Source organism: Alexandromys fortis, unplaced genomic scaffold (genome assembly GCF_014885135.2).
Source record: "Alexandromys fortis isolate MF-2015 unplaced genomic scaffold, M_Fortis_MF-2015_v1.1 scaffold_86, whole genome shotgun sequence".
Lineage (NCBI taxonomy): Eukaryota > Metazoa > Chordata > Mammalia > Rodentia > Cricetidae > Alexandromys > Alexandromys fortis.
Genome location: NW_026067965.1, coordinates 348,159 through 360,265, shown reverse-complemented (window position 1 = coordinate 360,265; position 12,107 = coordinate 348,159). Strand labels below are relative to the sequence as shown.

At 48.8% G+C, this 12,107-nt stretch overlaps 1 protein-coding gene across 2 annotated transcripts in view; it reads right to left on the bottom strand.

Moving 5' to 3' along the window:
- The window catches only part of Arnt2 (aryl hydrocarbon receptor nuclear translocator 2), a 144,296-nt gene that overhangs the window by 51,300 nt on the left and 80,889 nt on the right, over positions 1 to 12,107 (bottom strand). For both annotated transcript variants that reach the window (XM_050154055.1, XM_050154054.1), the window contains exons 6-8: positions 8,160 to 8,262; positions 2,695 to 2,760; positions 2,292 to 2,377 (exon numbers count right to left, since the gene is read on the bottom strand). In XM_050154055.1, coding sequence (XP_050010012.1) covers positions 2,292 to 2,377; positions 2,695 to 2,760; positions 8,160 to 8,262 — 255 coding nt within the window. The remainder of the gene's footprint in view (positions 1 to 2,291; positions 2,378 to 2,694; positions 2,761 to 8,159; positions 8,263 to 12,107) is intronic.

Genomic DNA, 12,107 nt, shown 5'->3' with positions numbered 1-12,107 from the left:
CAGTTATTATTCTTACAATTATGCGTGCATTTTGGAATTCTGGAAAGGTGCTGATGATATTCACAGACATTTAAAAAACCTCATCCTTTGAAAACCCTTAAACAGTACGGAGAAATTATCTTACTTCCAGACAACCCATGGCACGGCTGAAAATCAACATGGCAGATCAGCGGTACAATCTGTTGGGCAACAGGCAGCAAAGCCTCACTCTCCCTGTGAAGCAGGCAGCGTCAGTCAGTGAAGGAAGGGTCCCTGTAGATGCCTGCACTGGCCAGAAAGGTGCCTTGTACAATCCCCTCCAAGACAAAAATCCAGTTCAGAGTGAGCATAATCCAGCTAGAACCAGTGCTACAACATCAAGTTCAAACCCCTTTTATCCTACAGTTCTTTGTTTTCATTTGCTTGCCAATGGCCAACGTGCTGTTTTCATTTATTCCAAACACTAGGCAGGTTATTGATCTATGTTCTCTAACTGTATTATGGCCACAGTCTTTGTGTCCTTTTCTTTGTTGGATTTCTATGCCACACAGCAATACTCTGGTGATTTAGTATTCCCTGTACGGATACATGAAATTTTGTTCATCTATCTACCACTTTGTGTATATTCAGGCTGTTTTAGCACTTTGTCCATAATGAATAAAAATTTGTGTTCAAATTCCTTTGTAGACCTAGGTCTTCAATTCTCTTGGGTTGATATTTAGGAGTCAAATTGTGAAGTCATATAGTAACTGCATGCTTAACATTTTGAGACTGTTTTTTCCAAGTGGCTATGCTATTTTACTTTCCCACCAGCAAGATATGATGGTTTCGTTTCTCCTCTTCCTGGCCAATGGTTATTATGATCTGTCATCTCTCTGTGACTTTGACGTGCGCATCTGTGGGAACATGCTGAAACTCTCACTTCAGATCTCCACACTACCTTTGCAGAGGTTGATGATGCAAAGGCTCCACCAATTCCACTTTTTAGAAACCTATTTCAGATAGTGGGGCTTTCTCTAGTAAAAATGACATTCTAACCACAAAGAAAATGGTGATACTCTCTTGTTTTTTCTCCAAGAATACTCTTTGGGTTTTGTTTGTTTGTTTGTTTGCTTGTTTTTTGAGACAGGGTTTCTTTTTTTTTCTTTATTTTTTTTCTTTCTTTATTTATTTATTAAATATTTCTGTCTCTTCCCCACCTCCGCCTCCCCTTTCCCTCCCCCCCCCCCAATCCATTCCCCCTCCCTGGTCAGCCCAAAGAGCAATCAGGGCTCTCCGTCCCGTGGGAAGTCCAAGGAAAACCCTCCTCCGTCCAGGTCTCGTAAGGTGAGCATCCAAACATCCTAGGCTCCCACAAAGCCACTACATGCAGTAGGATCAAAAACCCATTGCCATTGTTCTTGAGGTCTCAGTAGTCCTCATTGTCCGCTATGTTCAGTGAGACCGGTTTTAACCCAGGCTTTTTCAGACCCAGGTCAGCTGGCCTTGGTGAGTTCCCGATAGAGCATCTCCATTGTCTCAGTGTGTGGGTGCACCCCTCGCAGTCCTGAGTTCCTTGCTCATGTTCGCTCTCCTTCTGCTCCTGATTTGGACCTTGAGATTTCAGTCCGGTGCTCCAATGTGGGTCTCTGTCTCCTTTCATCGCCTGATGAAGGTTAATATTCAGGAGGATGCCTATATGTTTTTCTTTGGGTTCTCCTTCTTATTTAGCTTCTCTAAGAACCCGAATTATAGGCTCAATGTCCTTTATTTATGGCTAGAAACCAAATATGAGTGAGTACATCCCATGTTCCTCTTTTTGGGTCTGGCTTACCTCACTCAGGATAGTGTTTTCTATTTCCATCCATTTGCCTGCAAACTTCAAGAAGTCCTTGTTTTTTACTGCTGAGTAGTACTCTAATATGTATATATTCCATACTTTCTTCATCCATTCTTCAATTGAAGGGCATCTAGGTTGTTTCCAGGTTCTGGCTATTACAAACAATGCTGCTATGAACATAGTAGAGCATATATTTTTGTTGCATGATAAGGCCTCTCTTGGGTATATTCCCAAGAGTGGTATTGCTGGGTCCATGGGTAGGTTGATCAAGACAGGGTTTCTTTATGTAGTATTCCTGGCTGTCCTGGAACTCCCAACGTAGACCAGGCTGACCTTGAACTCACTGAGATCTGCCTGCTTCTGCCTCCCAAGTGCTGGGATTAAAGGTGTGTACCACATCACCACCTGGCCTCCAAGAATACTCTGAAGCCAGTACAACAGTTGAAGGTAAAGGCATCTGCCTTGTCAGAAATCTATCAGGAGTTCTGCTCACCTGCTGGCGGCCACGCCTTGATGTAACCTGTGCAGTGGACCACGGCATACTGGGCTTCTCCTTCTTTCACAGGGCCAAGGCCATTCCTGAGGAAGGACACACATGAGGCTCTCTTCACGATATGGGAACAAGGCAAGATGCTGGCGACCCCTTGGGTATCTAAGCTACCTTCTCCCTTATTTCCTTTATGGTTTTAAATCTCGGTTTCCCACCATCCTGACCTGAAAGTCACACATAAATTCTACCCAACTCCCAGTTCTCACCCCAGCCACTGCCACCCTGACACGTGCCCTCCTGGGCCTACACTTTCCACCCCTCTTCAAGCTGAACTATTCCCCAGTGTGGGGCCATCATGGCATCTACTAGCTTAGTCCCCGAGTGCATCACAGAAAGGAATGCCCACCTGAATCTTTTCCGCATGGTGGTTATTCTGTTCAAAGGCAGGTGGTCCAGGGGAGCATTTCCACACCTAAGAGTCAACACATTATTATTAGGACCAGTCAGGCTGCAGTAAATACACGAAACTCATGGTGCTTCTAACACAGACAAGGGGAACGCACCTCACCCTGAAGCATTAGGCAAGTGTTAAGTGCTTTAAAAAAAAAATCATTATTAGTGTAAGCTCATTGTGTGTGTTCAAGTGTGTGCAGGTGCAACGTGTGTGTATGTCTGTACAAGTGCATGTGCTGCATGTACATGTGGAAACCAGAGGATACCTCAGATGCTATTCCATCTGTTTCTTTGGAGATAATGTTGCTCACTGTAGCTTGCCACGTGAGGCTTGTGGTGGCTGCGCCTCAGGGATCCTCCAGGCTTTGCATCTCTGATGCTAGGATTACTAAAGTGTGCCACCACACCCGGTTCTTTTCACGTGGACTCTGGAGGTCAAACCCAGGTCTCATAAGGCAAGGACTTGACGAAGCCATATTGGCAGCACATACGATGAGTTCTTTTAATTTGCCAACAATCTTTCTGACATTCCCTTCCTTATCAATAAGGATGTTGAGGTACGGGGGAGGGGAAAATTAAACATGGGGGGTGTGCAAGGCCATTGAACTTCCTCTTGCATCTCTGACTATCTTGAGCAAAAGGAATATTAGTCAAGCAGCCAGTGAGAGAACCCTTACGTGAGCACAGGCTCCTCTGAACTCTTCATAGACACCTTGTAAAAACTACTCTTGAAGGTGTAGCCTGAACCAGAGCTATCTGAAATAGTTTCTTCCTGGAATTTTAAACTCTTAGACTCCTGGGCGAACTCACGTTAATCCTACAACTATTTCTACCTAAGCCAGGAGGGGAGCAGAAGACTAGAACTGTAATGGGGGAAAACACTAGCCCACATTTGCATGCATGGATTGCTGTGACTGATGCAAATGCCCCCTTTTAAGCTGCCTCTTCGGCTCATGATGGAGGAAGGTCATTGAGCAATAAAGAAACTGCTTGGCAGGCCCTGATAGGTTAAAGCATTGGTGGGAGGAGAAAACAGAATAGGATGCTGGGCGGAAGAGGAAGTGAGGTCAGACTCTGCTCTGCTCCCGGAGAGACCCGACAGCTCTGCTCTCTGGAGCAGAGACGCCATGCTCCGCTCTCCCTATAGCTCTGCTCTCTGAGGCACACGCGATGAAGCTCCGACCCAAGATGGACATAGGTTAGAATCTTCCCGGTAAGCGCACCTTGGGGTGCTTACACACATTATTAGAAATGGGTTAGAACAATATGTAAGAGCTAGCCAATAAGAAGCTGGAACTAGCCGGGCCAAGCGGTGTTTAAATGAATACAGTTTGTGTGTTGTTATTTCGGGCATGAGCTAGCCAAGCGGCCGGGGTGTTGGGGACACAGCCCCGCCGCTCTTATTTCAACAGGCTCACTCTGTGTCCCCCATCTGGGGAACACTCTGCTGTGCTGCCTCTCCTGCTATGACAATCAAGCCCAGTGAGAAGATTTTCTGGAGCAATCTTTTCTTAATTAACTTTGTTGTTGTCTTAATTACTTTTTTATTATTAGAGCTTGAGCTGGTAACACACAAAACAGAAGCAGCAGAGAGAGCACAGGAATGGTGAAGGCAGAGGCGGGAGCGCAGTAGGGCCAGCCCTAGCTAAGCCACCAGCAGGCTGAACTGCGTGGGGCAGGATGGACAGCTGCTTGACAGCAGACGGCAAGAAGCCTGCAGAGCCAAAGAGAAACCGTAGGCCTTGTTGTTGGAAGAATTCTATAGTAGTCAAGTTTTTAGGGTCAAGAGTCTCAGCATCGCCTGCCTGGGAGCTGTAACACTGGCTGTTATCACAGCTGAAGAAGATGATACCTCAACAGCCTGGAGACTGTAATGCCAGCTGTAGTCAGGAGCTGAGGACTCTCAATATCTTTGACCAGCACATGAGCCTTCACCCTTGCAGGACTAAAGATCCTTTTACCCAAGAACTGTACAGAACCCATCACACTAACAGATGCCTCCTGCTGCTGCTCCTGCCTGCCACCACTGGCTGCTGGCAAACACCAAGTGATACAAAAGTTACCTAGGACCAGCACCTTGTAAAATTCCTCCCCTACTTTCACTTTCTGTTGCCCCTCACACTGAAGGGTAACCCTGCTATCAAGCAGGTGGTTCTCAACCGCTGTGTCCCATGGCTAATGTCCTTCCAAAGGGCAGGCGTGGGCTCGCCTGCCTTTCACTGGTTGCCCTACAAGGGAAATTTGGCCAGTGTTTCACATGCACAAGAAACATATCACAGTCCATCTCTGCACTAGAGAGTTGCGGAAACGCTGAAGGAGAAGGCCAGCCATCCTTGGCACCACAGATCATTTCAGTGGAACCTGTGGCTTTGTAGAAAGGAGGAGGGTGATGATGGCAGCTTGAGCATCACACTGTGGATGCCCCTCCCCGACCAGGGGGGCTGGCTCTAGGAACAACCACACAGTTGGAAGCCTGCTGATTGCAAAGGCAAGGGGAGGGTGGAGACAAGGAATCCATAGGCAAAGAATCAGGTCCGCCTGGGGGTCCCTCTATGGGACCCAGGGCATGAAGCCCTCTCCACAATGGCAGGGCCTCCCTGATCACTTCTCAGTGACTCTCAGCATCCCCAGGTATCAAGGTCTGGCCATCACTTGGCAGGCCCACTTGTTAAGTGCATTTCCGTTTCCCAACTACATGACAAGCGCCAGCCTGGATGTCTTCATTTGCAACATGCAAAAAAAAAAAAAGAAAAGAAAAGAAAAGAAAAACGAAAGAGTCCAATTATGTTGTGAGACCTTGGAGGGCTGCCAGCACCCAGAGCAATTTCCATAGTAGGATCAATCTGTGACATTGCCACTCAGAGATGCCAACAGGGCCCTCGGCACCTTCTGCTAGCCTGGGCCCAGTGTCCCAAGGAAGCTGTGCTGCTTTGTTGATGACGTCATGCTGCACATCTTTCAAGCCAGTCCAGGGAGCACAGGTTCCTACTCTGATGGGCAGCTCTGAGTACATTCTCTGCAGGCATGCCTGGGCTCGGAAAGACGGGCTAATCTGGGTAGGGACAGTGGCACTGTGTAATGGCTAATCGAAACACTGTGCTATGCCTCCGAGCAGTTCATCCACAGGATTAATTAAGAATTCATATCAGCTGGCCTCACTAAGTGTCCCCAAGCTAGGATAAGAGGACCCCGCTGTGACGTTAGCTGAGAATATTTTGTTTCTGGCTGGATGCTGTGCACAGTGTCCAGCTCACTGGCGACATCAAGCAGGCAGCCGGCGAGACTCCATCCTAAGGCAGAGAGACGATTTGCAGATTGTTACTCTAGCACCTTCCTGGCACCTTGTCAGGGCTTTCTGGAAGAGGCCCAGCACTCAGCCTGGAGAGCAGCAGACGCAGAGAAACCACATCTTTCACCGGACCCCCTAAAGTGATGTTTTGTAAAAGGGGGTTCTGTAGGCCCACCTAGGCGTAAGGAGCAAGAGACTTTGGTGATACATAGGTTTGTACATTTCTCTCTCTCTATCTCTCCCTCCCTTTCTCTTTCTCTCCCTCCCTCTCTCTCTCTCTGTGTCTCTGTGTGTGCGCATATATACAGCACACGTGTTCACATGTATGTAAATGTCTGTATGGAGGCCAGAGGACAACCTTAGCTGGTCTTCCTTAAATGCCATGCTCTTGTTTTTCTGAGACACGGTCTCTCACCTAGGATTTGCCCAGTAGGCAGCAAGACCCAGGAGTCTGCCTGTCGCCACCTGTCCCATCACTGGGATTACAAGTGCACACACCACCATGCTTGACATGCCTGACTTTTTTTTTTTTAAATAACAGAGCTATCTTTCCAGACATAAGGAATAGATTTTGTTAAAACATACACTAATCTTAAAAATGACGTTGAATCAGGAAAGATAAATATTCATTTTAAAGCATTATCTCCTTAAAATGTTATAGTACCACTTAACACTTGTTAAGTCACTTCTGGCAGCAGACAACCGCGTAAAAGTAACATTAGCCAATGGATCTGCTGTGCTTGATCTGGAATGGGTAGTTCAGTGGGATCACATAGCGTAAAGGAGAGGAGAGAAGGCTAACGGTGCAGGCAATGCTGTGCTGAACCAAGATGGACGCAGAATTCCACACTGGTCAGGAGAGGTATCTGAAGGCAGTCCTGGGGGTAACGCATCTCAGGGTGGGCTGGGCGGAAGAGACAGAGTCTGCCTTGTTTGCTTGCCTTTAGCTCCAGCTTCTGCTTCTCACTCTGAGGAGTAGCCTTGGAGCCTCAGACCTTGCATTTGGGACTCAGTAGTGGCATTTCGGATACTTCCTTCGCTCTCTCTGCTTCGCTCTTGCCTGCCTGGATGCTCAACTGAGCTTTCCAGCACTGGGGGAGCAGGGCCCCATGCGCTGTCCTCTGATGTCCTTGCTCCATTGCCTTCAGGTGACTTTTCTCTCAGCTCGGCTGCCACCTCAGCATTGATCCCTGAGCCCTTCTTCAGTTGTTCCTCTGGGTTCTAGAGTTATACACCCAATTGGCCCCTTATCTTTTCCATCAGTTGTTCCTCTGGGTTCTAGAGTTATACACCCAATTGGCCCCTCATCTTTCCCATCAGTTGTCTGGCTGGTTGGCACCTCAGTCTGAAAAGGATGACTACTTCCCTTCACCCTAAAGGAGTTTCCAGCCATTTTTCCTATCATAGTAATGGCACCTCATTACTCCAACAGGGCAAGACATTGCATAGCTTCATATCTGACCTCTCTCATTATTTTATACCTTATCCATGGCTGGCTGCATGTATATCTGCAAGTATATTGCATATCTCATTCCCTGTTATCACCTTAATGATACAAAAAGCTTCCTTGACATTTTTTTTTGTTCACAAAGAACTTAAACAATCTAACAATCCCCCTTCCCCCCCCCCCCCCCCCCCCCCCCCCCCCCCCCCCCCCCCCCCCGTGCCTCTTATTCCCTTTCAGATTTTGCTGGTGGTGAGGAATCCTGGGCCCAGTCTTCCATGAATTCAAGCAATAACTATATACAAAACACTCTATTGAAAGTCAAGGAAGTGAAAAAAAAAGTTTTAACTCATCTGGGCAAAGGTGGCTCAAGCTTGTAATCCCAGCCCTCAGGAGTCTGAGACAGGAGGATCAAGGTTGGATGCTAGTCTTTGAGAGTTAGAGGCCAGCCTGGTCTGCAGAGCAAATTCTAGCCTTGACTAGGAATCCATAAAAGAACAAAAACGAAAATTAAAAGAACAAGGAAGAGAGAGAAGAAAAACGCAGCACACACAGGTGCGCAAAGAGGATGGGTGGGAAGCAGTGAACTACGAGGAGGGATAGAAGGCAGCCTCGCCTGAGGCTGAGAGCACGGGGGTCGAGCGAATGCCCCCACCCCGGCTTTGGTCTCCGCCAACCCACAAACCTCATCCTGCAGATGAAGGAGCGGCGCGAGCCCATGCACATGCGCATTGACGACTGCTGTCCCTCCTTCTTCACCGTCCCCGTCTTCAGGTCCAAGATGCGGCCTGCGGGAGAGGGAAGCAGAGTAGGCCATGAGCCTCTTGAGGCGATTATGGTCGGGGAGTGGGGGCCAATTCGCCGAAGCTCTGCCACACCAGAACAGGCTGGGCAAGGCCGAACAGACTATTTTCTTGGCTTCCCCAGTGTGCACGGAGAGCTGGAATCCACACGGTTCACAAGGCCTTGTTTTCCCCCCGGTGCCGTCTCTACTTGTCAGCTGTATTGTTGGGTTCCTGAGCCTCAAGCCACTGCAGTCTGGCCACCTCCTCCCCAGCCCCATGAAAAGGGCCTTTGCCAAGGTCACGGAAAACTTCCCCACTGCTGAATCCAAAACACGTCTTTCCTTTATTTGATCTGGCTGCTTTGCTGAACTCTGCAAACCATACATGGCTCTCTTAAAAAAGAAAACAAAACAAAACCCCACCAAGCTAGGCATGGGGGAAGTCACCTTTAATGCCAGAACTCAGAAGGCAGAGGCATGGACGGACCTTGAATGTTCAAGGGCAGCCTGGGTTTATATAGTGAGTGCCCAGGTAAGTTAGGGATACTAAGGAGATTGTCTTAACAACCAAACAGCCCTTCCAACCCGGACTTTTCACTCCTTTCTGGCATCTCTGCTCTTTCCTCATGAGTCCCTTCTCTCTCTAGGGGCTCCATCTCTTCTATCTTTTCTTGTCGTCCTGCACGCACACCCCTTGGGCAGTTTATTCATGCCAAGTTCTTAGAGGTCACCTCTGGATGCCGGTGACCTAGTGTCTTCTCCCACGGAAGTCCTGTCAAGTCCTCTGCTGGTGGAGCTATGGCTTTAGAGGAAGACATATTATTGGAGTCTCCACGTATGTCTCTGACACTGACGGGATCTGTTCTAGCCCTTGAGCCCTTCCCACTCAGCCAGTCCCAATGTCTCCATTCCCTGCTCTCTACAGCCTCCGGGATATAAACAACGTTACAGCTCTTTCATCATGGAGGAGAGCAAACAGAAACCTTCAGTGACCCAGAAGGTCCTACCTTCTCTCTCTTCAGCTGTGGGTGGATTGTTCTATCATGGTCTGTAAGTTGGTCTCCTCCCAGTGGGGCACCCTTACAACCTGCCGTTACCCTACAGCTCCATAGATACCATCTAGTCCGTGACACAGGGAAATCTCCATGCCAATTCTAAAAAATAGGCTTTAGCCTGTTTCCTCTTTGTCCCTCTCTTCAACATGACCCTGATAATATTCTTGCCCTGGAACACCAAGACTTTCCCATTTGTGGGGGAGCCTCCTCTTCGCCAGCCCTTACCCTCTCTTGGTGCTGGGCCTTGGACCTTCTTGTTCCCATTTTCCTTGAGAGATCTTAGTGACATTGTCATATTCCCTTCTGCATACTGGTGACCTCATGATGCCCATGTCCAGAGGTCAAAGGCACTCTCTAGGGGTTCTGAGTCTCTCTTAAAATGGGATTAGCTTTGGATTTCCCCTTCTGGCCTGAAGGTACAGTTCTGGAAGGATTACTTGAGGTAAATCAGTGTTACAAGTCTGCATGAGTAGCCTCAAAGGTCCATGTCTTAAACACTTGTTCCCCTGAATGGCATCACTGAATATGAAAACAGTGAACCTTCTAAAGGTGGGGCCTAGCGGATGGTCCTTAGGTCACTGAAGGCTGTGGGGACCATGATCTCTTCTTCCTTGTGTGACCTAGCTGATGAGTTAGGCAGGTTTGCCCTGCAGTATATCCCCTGCCTCTGTCATCCGCACCCCATTAGAGCTCCAAACTACCATTCCCTGACTGGCACCTCCAACACCATGAGTCAAAGCAAACATTTTATCTTCACCAATTATGCCAGGTATTTTATCATGGTAGTGGGAAGCTGAGTAACACTTTTGGGCAAAATCTCCACCCTCTGCTGCCATCTTATCGCTGTGGCCTGCATTCAGTAAGCACTCTTGCTGAGTGGGCCTAGCAAGAATTCCCTTAGTGTTTATTCTTAGTAATTCCTCACCCAATGAGTCCTCGCTCTTCCTCTGGTTCTACATTTCTGTTTTTCTCTGTTGGACTCAGAATTCAGTACTCCCTCTTCCTTCCCTGCAGAACGCCACTGCTGTTCTTACATCACAAACAGAGTCTTTCTCAGCATATTCGACAAGCACCAGGCGGCCAGACCCCTCTTAGATGCTTCAATGTGTCCAGCGGTCTATTTGGCATCACAGATGCAAACAAATGCATCCTCCTTCCAAAGCTGCCCTTTCCCCATGGCCTTCGTCCCTACGACTCAGTTGCTCAAACCTTCCATGGAAGAGCATGACAGACTGGAGAGATGGCTCAGGGGGAAGAGAATACTTGCTGTGTAAGTGTGAGAACTCCAATCCAGACCTTAGTGCCCATGTAAACTAGCTGGGCCTGACTATATGTTTGTAATCCCAAGGGTATTAGGAGATGGAGACAGACTGTTGGGCCTTGGTGGCTGTCAGCCTAAACCAAGGTTCAATGAGAAAGAAACCAAGCGGAGTGAGGGACAGTCAACATGGTAGTCTTAAACTGCCATACCTTTTCTTGGCAATGTCTCATGCTCCCCACCAATGGTCTCCAAAATCCACACCCTATACCCCAGTATGAAAGTATATAGCCTGGTCTCCGCTCATCTCATGACCCTCCATGGCTCTGCTGGGACCTGGTTACCTGGTGAGTTCACGGCTCCCCAGTGGGCTCATGGCCCTGAGCAGCCCCTCTCCTAGACGAACTCCAAGAATTACGTCACGACACCCACTTGTTACCTCGGGGATCACACTCACTCCGCACTAACAGTTCCCTGACCTAAGTACAGGAAAGGCCGTTACTACTGGGGTGTGAGAGAGGATGGACCCAAAGGGAAAGCAATGGAGTAGGACAGAAAAAAAAAAAAAGACTTTCAGAGATAAACGCTAGGGAAGGACACAGTCAAAGAAAGCAGCCTGGGAGGCCCCTCCTTTAGGGTCACTTAAGTGAGACCGTCTCATTAGAAAGAGAGAAGGGAGTTGAGGAACATCCTTCCCCAGTTTGGGCCTGCTGAGCTAACGGAGGAAGGAGACAGGAGGAGGAGAATGTGCAGCATGGGCAGTCACCTCTCTGGACTGCACTCCTGCGGCAAGCTGAGCTTTCCTGAGCTGGCTCTCTGGTACTTATTAGGATCCTGTGGCAAATATGACTCTGAACTGGGCCTGATTAGCTTGCCCTCCTCACCCCTGTAATAATCTGGGACTTGGCCCCTTCTCTACAGACATGGAGCACAGCTCTGTAGGTGCATGCTCTCTACTGACACCAGAGTCGCCATCTAAACGCTGCTGAGGGACAGCGCCGAGCAAGGTGCACACACAGACTTCAGCTCCCTCTGGAGGGGACACTGGATTTGAAAGCCCCGAGACTTTGCAGAGCCGAACTGGGGCTCTGCTGACTGCATTGTCTGCTACTCCGGTTTTGACACCTGTCTGTCTCGTTCACAGACAGCATCTTTTACAGCCCTCTCAGTGTAAACCATCACTCGCTTTATCATCAACCAAATGGCAAAAGGGTTCAGCTGGGAGGCAGGAGGCAGGCGGGTCTGTCGAATTCCAAAGTGCTCTGAAAATAAATCCCAGCTGCGAAGCCCGCTCGTGCTGCAACATGAGGAAAGGAGCAAACACAGCTCCACGAGCTGCCGTGGGGACCCTGAGAGACGGCCGCCCCACCGTTTGTTTCTCCACGTGCTTCTTGGGTTTCCTCGGGCCCAGAGAGCCCCCACTCCAGGCTCCTCAGGAATGCGAGCACGCTCGACTGTCTCGTAGGTGTATTCCTGAGAGGGTGTGTGAACTGGATCTGTCAAAGGGAGCAGTGGAGATGCGTGAGGACAGGTGGC